This window comes from Typopeltis vanoorti, chromosome 10 (genome assembly GCF_054136105.1).
Source record: "Typopeltis vanoorti isolate ZY-2024b chromosome 10, IOZ_Tvanoo_1.0, whole genome shotgun sequence".
Lineage (NCBI taxonomy): Eukaryota > Metazoa > Arthropoda > Arachnida > Uropygi > Thelyphonidae > Typopeltis > Typopeltis vanoorti.
The window spans coordinates 108,829,846-108,844,985 of NC_143558.1; the positions used below are offsets into that span (position 1 = coordinate 108,829,846).

The 15,140-nt window shown below is 35.2% G+C and overlaps 1 protein-coding gene across 5 annotated transcripts in view; it reads left to right on the top strand.

Moving 5' to 3' along the window:
* The window catches only part of LOC150102665 (atlastin-2-like), a 437,615-nt gene that overhangs the window by 382,176 nt on the left and 40,299 nt on the right, over positions 1-15,140 (top strand). For all 5 annotated transcript variants that reach the window (XM_090399745.1, XM_090399748.1, XM_090399746.1 and 2 more), the window contains one exon: positions 4,082-4,296. In XM_090399745.1, coding sequence (XP_090255871.1) covers positions 4,082-4,296 — 215 coding nt within the window. The remainder of the gene's footprint in view (positions 1-4,081; positions 4,297-15,140) is intronic.

A 15,140-nucleotide genomic window follows, 5' to 3' on the forward strand; every position in this document is an offset into this window, starting at 1 on the left:
CCTTATTGAAATAGGAATTGAATATACTTGAAGTAAGGCATATATTGAATATACAGATATGAGTTTCATTTTCTTGTGTGACATTTATCCTTTGGAAGGAAATTTTCTGCTGCTCTTTGCACCTTAGAGAAACTTTTGTCTTGATTTTCCAGAACAGGATTTGTCAAGAAGTTTTCTGTTATGTTTATCTGAGTCTCTAATTAAAATATGTTAATTTCTGCTTTTGCAGATATATCGTATTTAATGCCAGAAGACTCAGTGTTTTAAAGTTTTGAATGTGGGTGTGAATGATTAGAAAGGTCGTTAATCTTTTTAATATACAATATATATATATATATATATATGTATGTTCTGTTAATAAAATATATAAAAAAAAAAAAAAAAACTTAGTTTTCAAGTATGTTGCATAGTGAAACACCAAATACATCGATTGGCCTAGAATAAGAACATGTAAACTTCTGCAAACATTGATGTAAGTCCAATGATATACAAAACTTGCTAGGTTATATTGTTTATGCTAATAAATCTGTTGTATGTTTAGAAACATGTGGTTTCAATACCAGAAATTTACTGTGGAACTGCTAAACCACAGAAATATGCATATCCAATGGAAATGAACATTTAGGAAACAATATTGGCAAAAATTTCATCAAAAAAATGATAGACAGAATGATAAATATAAACATCAGGAATCCTACTTAAGGTAGTTTGACCTATAAAAATAGAATGAATTCAGAAAAACTGCTTAAAAAAAATGAATGTATGAAATGAAAATGAGGAACAAAAAGATCAAGAGGAAGACTTTGGAAAAGGTGGAGATAGAGAGAGAGAGACTAGATAAGAGATTTAGAAAAAAAGAAACTTGAGCCAGAATGTTCATGATGAAAAAATATGTTTTATTACCATTATTATTATTACAAATAAACCTTCATGAAATCAGAAGATTTATCATGGGAAAGTGGGAACACACCTAACTGCTAACCTATATATCTATTGGGCTAGTGTAATAGAAGAGAGATGTTGATATGTTAAGAACTGAAATTATATCTCAAGATGGGACAACATCCTTTTGTGCTTTCCTTCACTATTCTCATTTAAGGACACTTTTAAAAAGTTCCCCCAGCCATGGGAGTTTAGATTATTTGCTCTGTTTTATTACCATTGATATTATTATTGTCAAATAGACCTCCATGGAATCAAAAGACCTATCACAGGAGGAACATATCTACCATCTAAAATATTTATTGGACTGGATGTAGTAGTAGAAAGGAAGAAAGAAAGGTTGAAGCAGTACAAGGAGAAAAATAATTTTTAAAAAAATAAAGACACTTGAAAATCATAAGAGAAAAAATAAAGAAACACTGCTATGACAGTTTCTGATTGCATAATTAGAATTGCTGGGAAAAAAATGTTTTCCTTAAGTCAAAATTAAAGATGCTAATGATGTTGTTAGAATGAAAGAAGAGAAAGTGGAAGTAGATAGTTTTTGGCAGGTATGAATAATTTGAAAGGATACAAGTATGGAATGAGATAAAATATGGAAGAGTTACTGGAATAAGTGAAAATAGGAGCGAGAGAGCAAAGTTTGTGTATCTGTGTATGTATGCATTACTAATTTCACTTTCATGGATTGGTTTCTGAAAAAATAACTGTTCAGTGAGAGAATGACAGTGCAGAAATGTGGAAACTACAGTTATCAGGAGAAAACAGGTAAGTGTTATGCACAGGTTCCTTTTGAGGTGAGTGAGTGTTACAATGGCAGAATGATTATACAGTGTTGAATTAGGTCTAAGTTCTTAATGGGGCAGTCATTAAAAGGTGTAAGGATACTTGTGGTTCCATGGGATATTGCATTTCGTGTATACTAATGCAAAAAGCAATAAGAATATGGGTGGGGGATTTGGGGCATGGGTTAATTCAATTTAGCCAAAAAAAGCAACGTGCATTAAAAAGACTTGGTTAAGGGAAAAGGATATAGTTTCAGGAACATAATGTAAGAGATATTGCATTTTCATGGGATCAGAAAGAACAGCATGGATGCAAGAGTATTGCTTATAATAGCAGAACTATAATTAACAAGACAGAAGTTTAGCAGAAGTGCAGAAACAGGATCATGGGAAGCAGTGCATTTGAGACTGTCTGGTATGAAATAGAGACCAATAGGAAAAATTATATAGTCAGTTACTTCTTTTGACTTGTGAGTTAAAAAGGAAAATGTAGACATCATACGTAATGAAATTATCTGAACGTGCACATGATAGAGAACAATTATTATGGGTGAATCTCACCCATAATAATTACGCGTACATCAAACACATGGAGTTGTATGATATCAACTGTTGTTATGCAGAAACGTTCTGTAATTAGCAACAAAATTTAATTCTGGCATGCTTAATGTATGAGGGTCTTCCAAATATCAGCTAGAATTTAATCTTGAGTTCTATTGAGGTTGCATTTAGAACAGATGACTTCTTTTATGTTTCGGCAGCAGAAATCTTCTAAATAGGGCATGAGCTTTTGTCCCATTCGATGGTATGGGACGAAAGTTGTTGTTGACATCTCCGACGTATTCACTTTTTCTTATTTTGAAACTTCTTGAGGTCTAACCAATGTAATTTAATCCACATGAACAGGAGATGTTATAGACACCGGCATATTTGATCTTTCGGAGATCTTAAAAAGTGGCGAATAGTCTTTAAATGTTTAAAAGTTTGATGAGTGTAGCAATCTTTTTAGAAACTGTCCCAGCATAAGGAATGGCAATGGTGGATTTGTAACGTGTTTCCTCATGTTGTTATGGTGGGGGGGGGGTCACAGAAAAGTATCTTATGGATCAGTTTTTTTGAATAACCATTGTCTATCGGGGTTTTTGATATATGGGATAATTCATTTTTGAGATCTTTTTCTTCTTCTGTTGTGATGCGAATGGCCCTAGTTTTGAGCATGTGTACGATGCTCAATTTTTGAGAAATGTGGTGCGAAGATGTGAAGTGCATATATCTACCTGTGTGTACTTCACATATTTGTACCACATTTCTCAAAAATAGGGCCACTCACATCACAACAGAAGGAAAAGATCTCAAAGATGAATTATCCCATGTATCAAAAACCCTGATAAACAATGGTTATCCAGAAAAACTGATCCATAAGATACTTTTTTGCGACCCCCCCCCACAACAATCTGAGGAAATACGTTACAAATCCACCATTGCCGTTCCTTATGCTGGGACAGTTTCTAAAAAGATTGCTACACTTCTCAAGCCACATGAAATACGAGTGACTTTTAAACCTTTAAAGACTATCTTCCACTTTTAAGATCTCCAAAAGACAGTTATGCCTTCTTCAAATATGCCGGTGTCTATAACATCCCCTGTTCATGTGGATTAAATTACATTGGTCAGACCTCAAGAAGTTTGGAAATAAGAAAAAGAGAACACATTGGAGATGTAAACAACAACAGAGAAGACAACTCTGAATTAGCCCTTCATTTCTCAAGGACAAACCATACCATCGAATGGGACAAAAGCTCCATGCCCTATTTAGAAGAAGATTTTCTCTCCCGAAACATAAAAGAAGCTATAGCAGTCATCCGTTCTAATCGCAACCTCAATAGAAATCAAGGTTTAATTCTAGTTGATATTTGGAAGACCCTCATAAGATCATTAAGCATGCCAGAGTTAAATTTCGCTGCTAATTACAGAACTTTTCGGCATAACAACAGTTGATATCATACACGCTCCATGCATTTGATGTACGTGTTCTTCTGTATTTTTAAAAAAATAAAATTGTATTTGGTTCATTCTTTCACGAACAGTTTAAGTTGTTTTGTATCTCTTTTATACACCCTGACGAAGCCAGACAGCTAAATTGGTGAAACTTTACTTAGTATCAATTATTAAAATCCTTCAGCCAATATACAACCCTGTTAATTTCTTGTATTTCTGGAGTTAATATTTTATAATGAATTCTTCCATTTATGTTTCAATTTTCAGATGAATAATTAACATAAGTATTTTAAAAATTTAACTATTTATTTGAACTGTTGTTAAATAAGAAATCCAAAACTTTTTTCTCCTTTCAGGATATTGCTACTGCCTATGCAAGTTTTTGGAAATTTAATGAAAGCAAAAATATATTTGCAGCTGCTCGTACACCAGTCACTTTGATTATGATTGTAACAATGTTTTATTGCATATCTTCTCTTTGTCAAATAATGAAGTTTCCTGCTGGTCGCAATTTCTGCTATGGTGTCATAAGCATTGCCATTACCTGTTTTTTCATGTGGATATATATTAGGTAAGTGAAAATATACAAACTAAAATTTTCTTATTACTGTGATTATTATAATAACCAAGGCTAACTCAAAGCACATGTAAATTGAAATGTCATTTTTTACAAATGTTCTTTCATTTATAGCAAAGAAGGTAAGGTAAAGTTTGATTGAAGCCATCTGATGTGAGGCAGAGTCAAAAATGATCAAATATATACTGGGGTGTTGTTAGAATCCTAGTGGATTGGTTGCTATGGATGAAGAAATGCATTAATAAATAAAGATGATGGGTGGAAAATGAATAATCATAATGGGGACTTTAATTATCCGAACATTAAAAGGTAGCAGTGAAATCTCGTGAGAACAATGAAACTGAATTTATTGAGCTGTTGCAAGACAGCTTACTCAAGCAACAGAAGAAGGAACTCAAGGTCAAAGAGCGTTAGATCTGAATATAGTGTCTGAGGGAGTTTCAGTTAAAGATGTAACTATTCTTCCTCTGGTTGGTGACAGTGATCATGCAGTAATGACTTGAGAAGTGGCTAAATTTATGAATTCTCCATTCAGAAAAGGCTTCATGTGGAACTACAAAGTAAGAAATTGTGACCAAGTGAGGAGTATATTGGATTTGGTGCCATAGTATCATTTCTTAGATGGAAAGGATATTGGCAGTGCATTGGAAGCGTTTAAAAAAATACTTAAATGACATAATATTGGAATGTGTTTCTAAAGTTTAAAGAATGAATAGGGTAGGAGTGAAATGGATATAATCTTATTAAGCAAGAGATTCATGAGAAAAAGATGATCTGAAAAGAATAATGTGTGCATAAGGATGATATCGTCAGTTATGAAAATTATAAGAAGCAAGCCAGAAGAGTTAACTGCTGTATGGAAAGCTTAGTCTGAATAGTAAAAGAAACTGGCTTTGCAAACTAAAAACAACCTGAAAGAATTCTACCATTATGCTGCAAGCAAAAGAAAGATGGAATTTGAAGGAATAACTCTACTGAATGCAAATGGTATGTGAGTGACAAATGCAGAAGAGATTGTTCAGTTAATGAATGCCAATTTTGTTAAAGGCTATTATTCTGGTGTATAAAATAAACTATCTCTTCACCAGATGAAGAATCTCAGGTGTATGACCAGGAGGTACTAGAGTTGTAAACTGAATAAGAATTCACCAGCAGGGGCTGATGGATGCTAAAAGAGTGTTCAGCTGAACTAGCACTTAAGGGAAGGTCATGTTTGAGCAACTTGCTCACATTTTTTGATTGCTAAGGCTTTTGACAGAATACAGCATGGATTACTGTTGCATAAATTGGAGAGTATGGAATTCAATTATTAAATATTAACATGGATAGCTGAATGACAGATATCAAAAAGTGGTATATGGGGGATGTTACTCTGCATGATTTAAGTGGTGATTTAAGATACCCATTGGTGACTACAAGAATCAGTTCTTGGTTCATTATTATTCAGTCTGTACATTAATGACATAAGGAAGGATTTTACAGGAGACCTATAACTAACTATTTGCTGATGAGGCAATAATGTAATCAGGAATGTGGCTGATATGCATTATTTGCAGAATGAGATGAATAGGCTAGAATTGTAGGGATGTAAAAATGGTTGTCAGTGTAGTGTTAGTAAATGTAAAGTCCTGCACTTTGGAGTGATGGGTTGTCCAGTGTCATATTATATTGGTAGGGTTATGCTAGAAGAAACTGATCAAACTAGGGATCTTGGAGTTTTAGTAGATAAGTCGAAGTTCAAAGGGCCTCTAACAAAGACCGACATATAACCGTGACATATAAAGATCAAAAGGTTATTTTGCCTTTACAGTGCCTTAATATATCCATACTTGGACTGTTGTGCGTAGGTCTGATCTTCTGGTTTCTGTGGTTTCTTGCACTCTCACTCCACTTCATGTAACTTCATATGAAGTTAGCATATTAAGTGGAGAGAGCTAGTACAAAATATTTGTTATTTTGTTTGCATCTTTCAAAGCATGTATGGCTTATGTGAAGATGAATAAGTATATGATTAGGTTACTATTTAATTTATTTATTTTTATTTTTTGGCATGTGGCTACTTTAATGTTAGACATTGTTAATCCTATGTATTGAGTATAGGGAAAGCAATGCATTCTTTAGGGCAGCATATGAAGTTAGGTTCTTCATACTGTATGGAAGTTTATTTAACAGGTCTGGAACATAGAACTGATGGGTTGCTTTTCCATATGCATTATTATAATTACTTGTAATGTGTGTTATGTGCTGAAGTCTTATCTGATTTGGAATTGTTACTGTTATTCGGTATTTTCTGAAAAGTAGTGTCTTAGCATGATAGTGCAATGTCTAAGGTTGTTATAGTTAGAAGTTATTTGTTGGTATATGTTAATGGAAGAAAAACAGGGGTACTATTTTGACAATCAAGAGCTGTTGTTTAATGTTCAGTTTTTTGTTTCTGTGGTTACTATGCTTTATGTGAAACATACGGCAACTGTTGCAGTTCTAAGTGTTCTGATACAATTTCCATAGTTCAGCTTTGAATGTTCTATAGCTGTTCAGATGTTTTACATTATATGGCAAGTTGTTGAGTAATGTGGGTATAAGATGTTCCCTCATGGCAGCTCCATACAAATTGTTATAACACCTGGTTGTGTAAAGGATTTTGTTTGGTCTGGTTATTATTATTATTATTATTATCACCCAAGACCCCATGGAGTCAAAGACTCATCTAGGAGGTCCTTTTATCATACCACACAGCTCATCATACCATGCTTTAAACACACTCAGGTTCTCTGCAGACACCACAGGCAAGGCATTTCAATCATTCACAATTCTGCAAACAAAAAACCTGTTTCTCACTCCCCTGCTCATACCCTCTTTATACAGTTTCCAGAAATGACCTCTGGTTCTCCCTTGATCTCCCACTGTTTTTTGTAGAATCTCTCCAACATTGATCCTATTTATTTATTTATTTCGTGTGTGAACTACAGAAAATGTAAGATCATACATATAAATGATTAAAAGCATACATTTAAAGAAATAGATATTAAAAGAATACGGATTAAAAGCATACTAAGAGACAAAAATGCCACTTGCATAAAATATTACACAAAAACATAAAATGTCAATTTCACTCATTCCAGTGATTAATATACTTTAAAGCTGTTTCATTACACTGCATTAAATCTTCTTGGGTACATATATTATTAATGTCTATTAGGCAGCATTGCAGAAGATGATCCATGGTTTGTGTTTCACCACATGAGCAGCTGTCATTGTCTGTGTAGCCCCATCTGGCCATATTCTGCTTTGATCTGCCCATTCCAGAACGAAGTCTATTCAGTGTCTTCCATCTTTGCCAGTCTAGATGTAAGCCAGATGGAAGAAATTCATTTAAGTTCAGAGACTCTGGAGATTGTTCTTGCCACATTGTTGACCCTTGTGGCTTTTATGGAATCAAACAATGGTTCCACTGAGTGAATAAAACTTTTCCTTGAATTTAGCCTCCTATTTACTGCAACATGTCCATTCATCATTTAGTTGTTGTTTCTGCTCATATCTACTATGTGTTGTTCTTCTGATATGGGAGGTACAATACCAGACAGTGAGTATAGATGGTCAATTTTTGTAGGCTTAAAGTAGCCAGTAATGTGCTGACACATTTCATTAAGAACCTTGTCAATAATTTTGGCATATGATGATCTTTCCCAAACAGGGCTAGCATACTCGGCTGACGAAAAGCAAAGTGCCAGTGCAGTACTTGTGGACTTGCACCCCACCGAGATGATGTTAATCGGCGTAGGATATTATTACGTGTTTAAGTTAAGGGATATTACATCCCATATAGTTTCTTAGCCGAATAAGAAACTCAAAGAGTTTCATGCCGAATATAGTAGAAACTATATAAAGTTCGGCGATTCCAAGCATAAGCAAATACCTGGATACTGCAGCACTGATCCCAAAGGGTAGTGCAAGCTGGGGCAACTCGTGGTAGAAGTGGAGCAAGCTCCAATTACTATTCTTGATATTATTACGTGTTTGAATTTTAGCTGTTGTCTTCTGTATGTGTTGCTTATAATTTAAGGTCCTATCTAGTGTGATACCTAGGTAAGTGGGATTTCGATAATTGACCAATTTCACCATGCCATTCCATTCTATATTCAACTCTCTCCTTGCCTCCCTATTATTGAGATGGAAAAGACACATTTGAGTTTTACTGGGATTTGGTTTCATTTGGTTTTCCTTATAGTAAACTGTAAGGGTTTCTAGTTCTTGTGTGAGCTGCTTCTCAATGTTATCAAAGTATTTTGCTTATTAAGCTATTGCCTGGTCATCTGCATATAAGAAGTTTCTTGAGTGTGGGTTTATAGGTTGGTCGTTAGTATATATATATTGAAGAGGAGGGGCGAGAGTACACTTCCCTCAAGTAGGCCATTTTTCTGGATATGCCATCTGCTCTTTTTTTTTTCATTGAAAATCAACAAAGAATCTCCTGCTGAATAGCAGTGTTCTGAATACCTCACTAACCGATAGTTGTTTGTCATGCTGTAAATTTTGACTATAAGCTTTCTAAGATTTAGTGCATTATATGCTGCTGTCAAATATATAAATACAGCTCCTGTTGCTAACCCCCTTTTCAAAGCCATCCTCAATAAATTGTGTTAAGTTTAATACTTGTCCAGTGCATGATCTTCCTGGTCTAAATCCTGCCCGTTCTTTTATCAGCACTTTCTCTATTTCTGGGCTTAGTCTGTTCAAGATTAACTTCTCATACAGCTTCAGCATTGTGCATAGGAGAGCTATAGGCCTGTAACTCTTTGGATCCTCAGGTTTACCCAGTTTCAGATTAACTTCTCATACAGCTTCAGCATTGTGCATAAGAGAGCTATAGGCCTGTAACTCTTTGGATCCTCAGGTTTACCCAGTTTCAGAATAGGTATTACTTTCATTTGCCTCCATATGCTGGTTTAGCAAATTTCCAACAAAAGTTAAAAAATTCTATCAACCACTCCTTTGCCTTTTCTCCCAGATTTCTTAGTATCCCATTTCTGATATCATCTATACTGGCATCTCTTCCTGGTTTTAAGACTTTTAGGGAATTTTCTAGGTCCTCTTTAGTAAATGGTTCTTCGAAGAGATTATTTTCTGAAACCCTAACTTTTTTAATGTAATCTTTAGGTATTTTAACTTTGATAATCGGTTTACCATTCAGAGATAGCTGAGTTGCAATTTGGTTTGCATTTATATTAACTTTGGTTGCTGTTGTTGTGGGGGTCACCAGATAATTTTTTTAGTAAAAGCCAGGCTTCCCTGCTACTCTGTTTCATATCTAAGCTTTTTATTTTCTCTGCCCATTGCTGACTTCTTTTTTCAGACAGTGTTGCTATAAGTTCCTCTCCTGCATCAATTGTTTCTGATGAAAATGGATCTTTATCATATAGGTCACAATATCTTTCATATATTTCCACGTTGCGTTCAGTAAAACTGGGAATATAATATGTTCTACAGCCTCTTGGGATGTGCCTGGGTAGCAGACTGTCTAATAGCGTTGATGAACTTTCCATAATTTTCTGGTGTGGGTGAAATGTTGGACAAATTTGTCTAATTCTCTGCAGAACTGTTCCCAGTTAGTTTTTTTAAAATTAAAGCGTCTTCTAAGTGGGATCTCCTTAAGTCAAGTCAGACTGGTGGAAAACTTGAAGCATTATTGGTCTATGTTGTGAACCTGGGATTGGTGCAAGTACTTGTTTAGTGCACAGATTAGCTATTCTATTACTAACAAATCCAAGGTCTGGGTTATATATCCTCTTTTCCATCTTCCACTGTTAAATGATGATGACTGTTTAGGATCGTATATAAGACTCATTTGATTACTTTCAGGTAATCAAATGAGTACTAACTCTCCATCCTGATTTGTGTCACTATAACCGACTGTGTACTATGATTATTAAAGTCGCCCATAATAATAGCAGGTTTCCTTTGTGTCAAATACTGGGAAATTTTGAAAGCAAAGGTTATACTAAGTGGTTTATATACTGAGAAAACACTGATGTTATCCAGATCTATTCCAAGGATTTCTATGTTATTTTGGCTTGTGGTTAGGTATCCTGTAACCTGAATCTCCTGCCCAGTGAAATAGCACTTCCATATTTTTCATGTGATATTTCTTTAATGAGCTTTGTTCCAGCAATTTTAGGTCTGGCTTCTTGAGGTCCTTTCTGTGTCTCCTGTAGACATAAATATCACATTTTTGTTCTTTACACATTTTTAGAATAAGATCTTCTTTTACAGAGGAGAGGCCCTGTATATTGTGTGAGATGATTGTCAAGGCCGGTTCCTATAAGTTCCTCATCCCATGTCTCTGATAAAGAGGCACAATGACTAAGTTCTATAGCACTATAGAACTGTAGAAACCTATAGAAGACTGCACTGTATTATACTATACTGTAAAATTGCTGGCAGTAGAATTCATGGCTTGTAAACAAGCCGACAGGGGTCGCAATGTGAATGCTTCTGCTATGACCCCCATTGATCCCATAACTACCCCTCACTAACTTGTAGGTCTCTTTCATATCTCCCCTCTTCCTCCTATCCACTAGACTCTGTAAATTCCATCCTCTCAATCTTACCTCATATTCAGCATTCCAGAGGTCAGAAACTGCTTTAGTCAATTGCTTCTGGACCCTTTCCAACATCTCTTCATCCTTTTGAAACCCAGGTAACCAAATCTGGGCACAGTAGTCCTTATCCACTATCACCCCAAAATCTCTTATTTCCTTTACCTCCGACAATATATCCCCACCAAGCATAAATTCTGCATCCCATCTTTGTTCTCAAAATTTTAAAACCTTACATTTTGCAACATTGAACTTGCATCCTCATCCCATGCCGAATCACTCAATTTATTCAAGTCTTCTTGTAGGGCCACATCTTCTCTATTCTTCCTAGTCCTTCCCAACTTTGCATCATCTGCAAACAACTGAATATCCCCATCCAAATCTTTGCCAATGTCAATAATATACAAGTTAAGCAGTAATAGCCCTAAAACAGACTCCTGAGGCACACCATTGGTGACCTTCCTTTTCTGGGATATTGCTCCCCCATACACAACTTGCTGATATCTATCAGATAGCCAGTCTCCGATCCAGTGCACTAATCTAATATCAACCCCATCCGCTCTAGTTTGACTATCAACTTATCATGTGGTAATCTATCAAAAGCCTTTGCAAAATCTAAGTATATTACTGTGTATCCTTCTCCTCTGTCCAAGGAAGCAGTCACCTTATTGTAATAAGTAAGTAGATTACTAAAACATGACCTCCCTTTAGCAAATCCATGCTGTCCATCAAAGATAATACCATTATTCAAATTAAGGGGATATTAAATCCCACATTGTTTTAAAACTGAATAAGAAACTCAGAGATTGGAATCAGAGAGTTTCATGCCGAATATAGTAAACTATAAAGTATTGGCGAATTACTAGCGTCAGCTAATGCAAGTAGTCCTAGTACATAGTACAATCTCGGGCAACTTGTTGCAAAGGTGGAGGAAGTTCAGATCGCTATTCTTAGGTATTTTCCATAATGTAAAAACACATTTCCTAGGAAATGTATGCTGTTATTACATTATGGTGGGAGGTCACTACCCAGACCGGTTTCAGCCTTTTTTGAGGCTTCATCCGTGAGTAGCTAGACCAAAAGAATACCAAAGGGTATAGCGAAAAGAACTTATATACTTTGCTATATGAGTTGTCAACCAGGTGCAACCATTAAGTTATTTAAATATAAAGAGCCAATAGGCTTCATTTTGGCGATATAAACATTATTCAAATTAAGGGGATATTAAATCCCACATTGTTTTAAAACCAAATAAGAAACTCAAAGATTGGAATCAATCTTTTGGCTCTTTATATTTAAATAACTTAATGGTTGCACCTGGTTGACAACTCGTATAGCAAAGTATATAAGTTCTTTTCGCTATACCCTTTGGTATCTTTTGGTCTAGCTACTCACTGATGAAGCCTCAAAAAAGGCTGAAATCGGTCTGGGTAGTGACCTCCCACCATAATGTAATAACAGCATACATTTCCTATCAAATGTGTTTTTACCTTATGGAAAATACCTAAGAATAGCAATCTGAACTTCCTCCACCTTTGCAACGAGTTGCCCAAGATTGTACTAGGACTACTTCCATTAGCTCACGCTAGTAATTCGCCGATACTTTATAGTTTACTATATTCGGCATGAAACTCTCTGATAATACCGTTGTTGTCAACCCAACTCTGGATACTAGTTCCCACAAGCTTCTCCAACAACTTAACTACAACAGCTGACACACAGATAGGCCTATAGTTTGATGCTTGAGTTCGATCATCTCCCTTATGAAGTGGCACAATCTTGCCCTCCTTCCACTGCTTAGGGACTTGACCAAGTGCAAGACTCATATTAAAAAAATATGTCAACAGATGTCAACTCCTTGGCAGATTCCTTTAGAATATGTGGTGTTATATTATCTAGTCTCACAGCCTTATTAACATTTAGTTTGCTCAACTCTCCATACACCTCTTACTCACTTTCAGTCAGTCTCTCCTCCTCATCAACAACTGCTCTCAATCTCTCCATTAAGTCACATTCACAAGATTGAAAGACCTTTATGAACTGCTCATTAAGTATCTCCACTATATCTTCCACAATAGCTGTCTTTATACCATTTTCTCCAATCAGTGTCATCCTTCCATAATCGTTCTTTTTTTTGCTGGCTACATATCAAAAGAACTCCCTAGGATTATTTTTGGCTTCATTAGCTAACTGCTGCTGCTCATACCTCACCTTTGCTTCCCTTACCAACCAAGTCACCTGCCTTTCCTGGTCTTTGTAATCCTCATGGAATTGGTTATTACCACTTCTCTTATGCTGCCACCATAATGCCCATTTTCTCTATCGCATGCTTAATCTCTTTATTCATCCATTTCACACCTTATTTAACCTTCTGACTGTTGAAACCTTTCTTCGGTGAAGTTTTTCTAAATTTGATAAGTAGCTGTTTGCTGTGCTTGCATGAACAGTTATACCATAACTTAGTATTATTTCACAAATTCTATGATATATGAGTTTTTTTTTTTACATTCTTTGGCATCTTATGCTCAGAAGAGTTTTGTAGTGATAGTGCGTAGTTTGTTATGTTCTATATGTTTAGTCCATTAAAAGTGGTTGTCAGCGTATAAACTGAAGAATTTAGCATATGTTACAGGTCTGATTTCGGAACAGTGGCAGCTTCTATGGTTAATGCAATGGTATTTGTGACTATTTGTTGTTAGTGGTGCAGGTTGCATAATTCTTGGGTTCTTTCTGATTAGCATTGCATTTTAGTGTTTACTATAATTGAATTGTGGTAGATGTAGCCAGTTATTTTGTTTAGGTCATGTTGTGCTTTGGAGAGTGCAGTGTTTATGTCTATGTAGACTGTTATTAGTGCTGTGTCATCTGCGTATTGATATATTTGACTGTATGGCCAAGCCAAGTTTTCATTGTCGTTTATGTATATGTTGAATAGTGTGCTGATAATTTTGCTCCTTGAGGGACTCTGTACTGTATTTGTATTCTCCAGCTGTGATATGTGATATGTGCCTATTTTTATTACTTGTGTTCTGTCTGTGAGATAATTCCTAAACACCTGGTATGCAATGTCCCTCTTATTCTGATTGATTATAGTTTGGTTAGCAGTGTTTCATAGTTAAGTGTGTCAAAAGCTTTGATAAGATCCAGAAGTATGAGGATAGCAAATTTGTTTTTATCAATAACTTTATTTAGTTTGTTTGTAATATCCTCTGATAACATGATTGTGCTCTTTGTTTTCTGGATACCATGCTGCTTTTGTGAGATGTTATATTTCTATAAGTGGTTTTGTAGTCTTGTATGTATTACTTTTTATAGAAGTTTAGAGATAACAGGCAAATTAGCTGTAGATCTGTACTTGCAAATGTCATTTCTTTTTCGGTATTTGTAGATAGGTATAATTATCATAGTTTTTCGTTGTTTGATGGAAAAGTGGCAGTGTCGAATATCATGTTCACAAGTTTCAGAAGTACAGGATTTAGTTGTTCAAAATGTATTAGGAGGTCTGTGAGTCTGATTTATTTTCTCAATGCCTGCACTAGTCTTTTGCTTTAATTGTGAGAGAGCATCTTTCAGTTCCAAATTGGATAGCAGGAAATAGGAAGAAAGTACATAGTTTACTGTTGATCTTGGGTTTAATATTTTTGTGTTGGGCCTAATGGGGAAAGTACCTTTCTTTGAGTTGTGTGATGTTGTTTGTGAATGTGTAGTTAAATGATTCCATGAGTTCCTTCTGGTTCTTCTCTTGACCGAAGTTTTTGATGACAAAATCTTGTAGGTAGGTTTTCCTTTTTTGGCTTAATAGTTCATTAAGGGTAGACCATTTTTCTTTCATATTGGCACTGTATTGTGAATTTCTGAAAGTAATAGTGTCTTTTTACACTCCTAATTTTAGCTGTTAGTTGGTTTCTTGTATTTTCTGTATAGTCTTTGTAGGTGAATGTTGTTGGGGTGTCTTTTTTTTTATTCTCTTCCATAGAATGTCTTTTATTGCAATACTGTTAAGGATATCCTTTCTCCATGGATTGTTTAGTGCACATCTATTTTTTTGGATGTTTTGTTGCCTTTCTGTATATTTCTGTAAACAGAAATTTGAGACCGTCTTATAAAGTTATTGGATCATTTATATCAAGTAGTTTGTTCCAATTTATAAGGTTATCAGCAATGATTTTTTACTATGATAATAGTGTGTGGTTTATGTTGTTGTGTTTTATAACATGTGGGGAATATAATGGTGGTATTGTG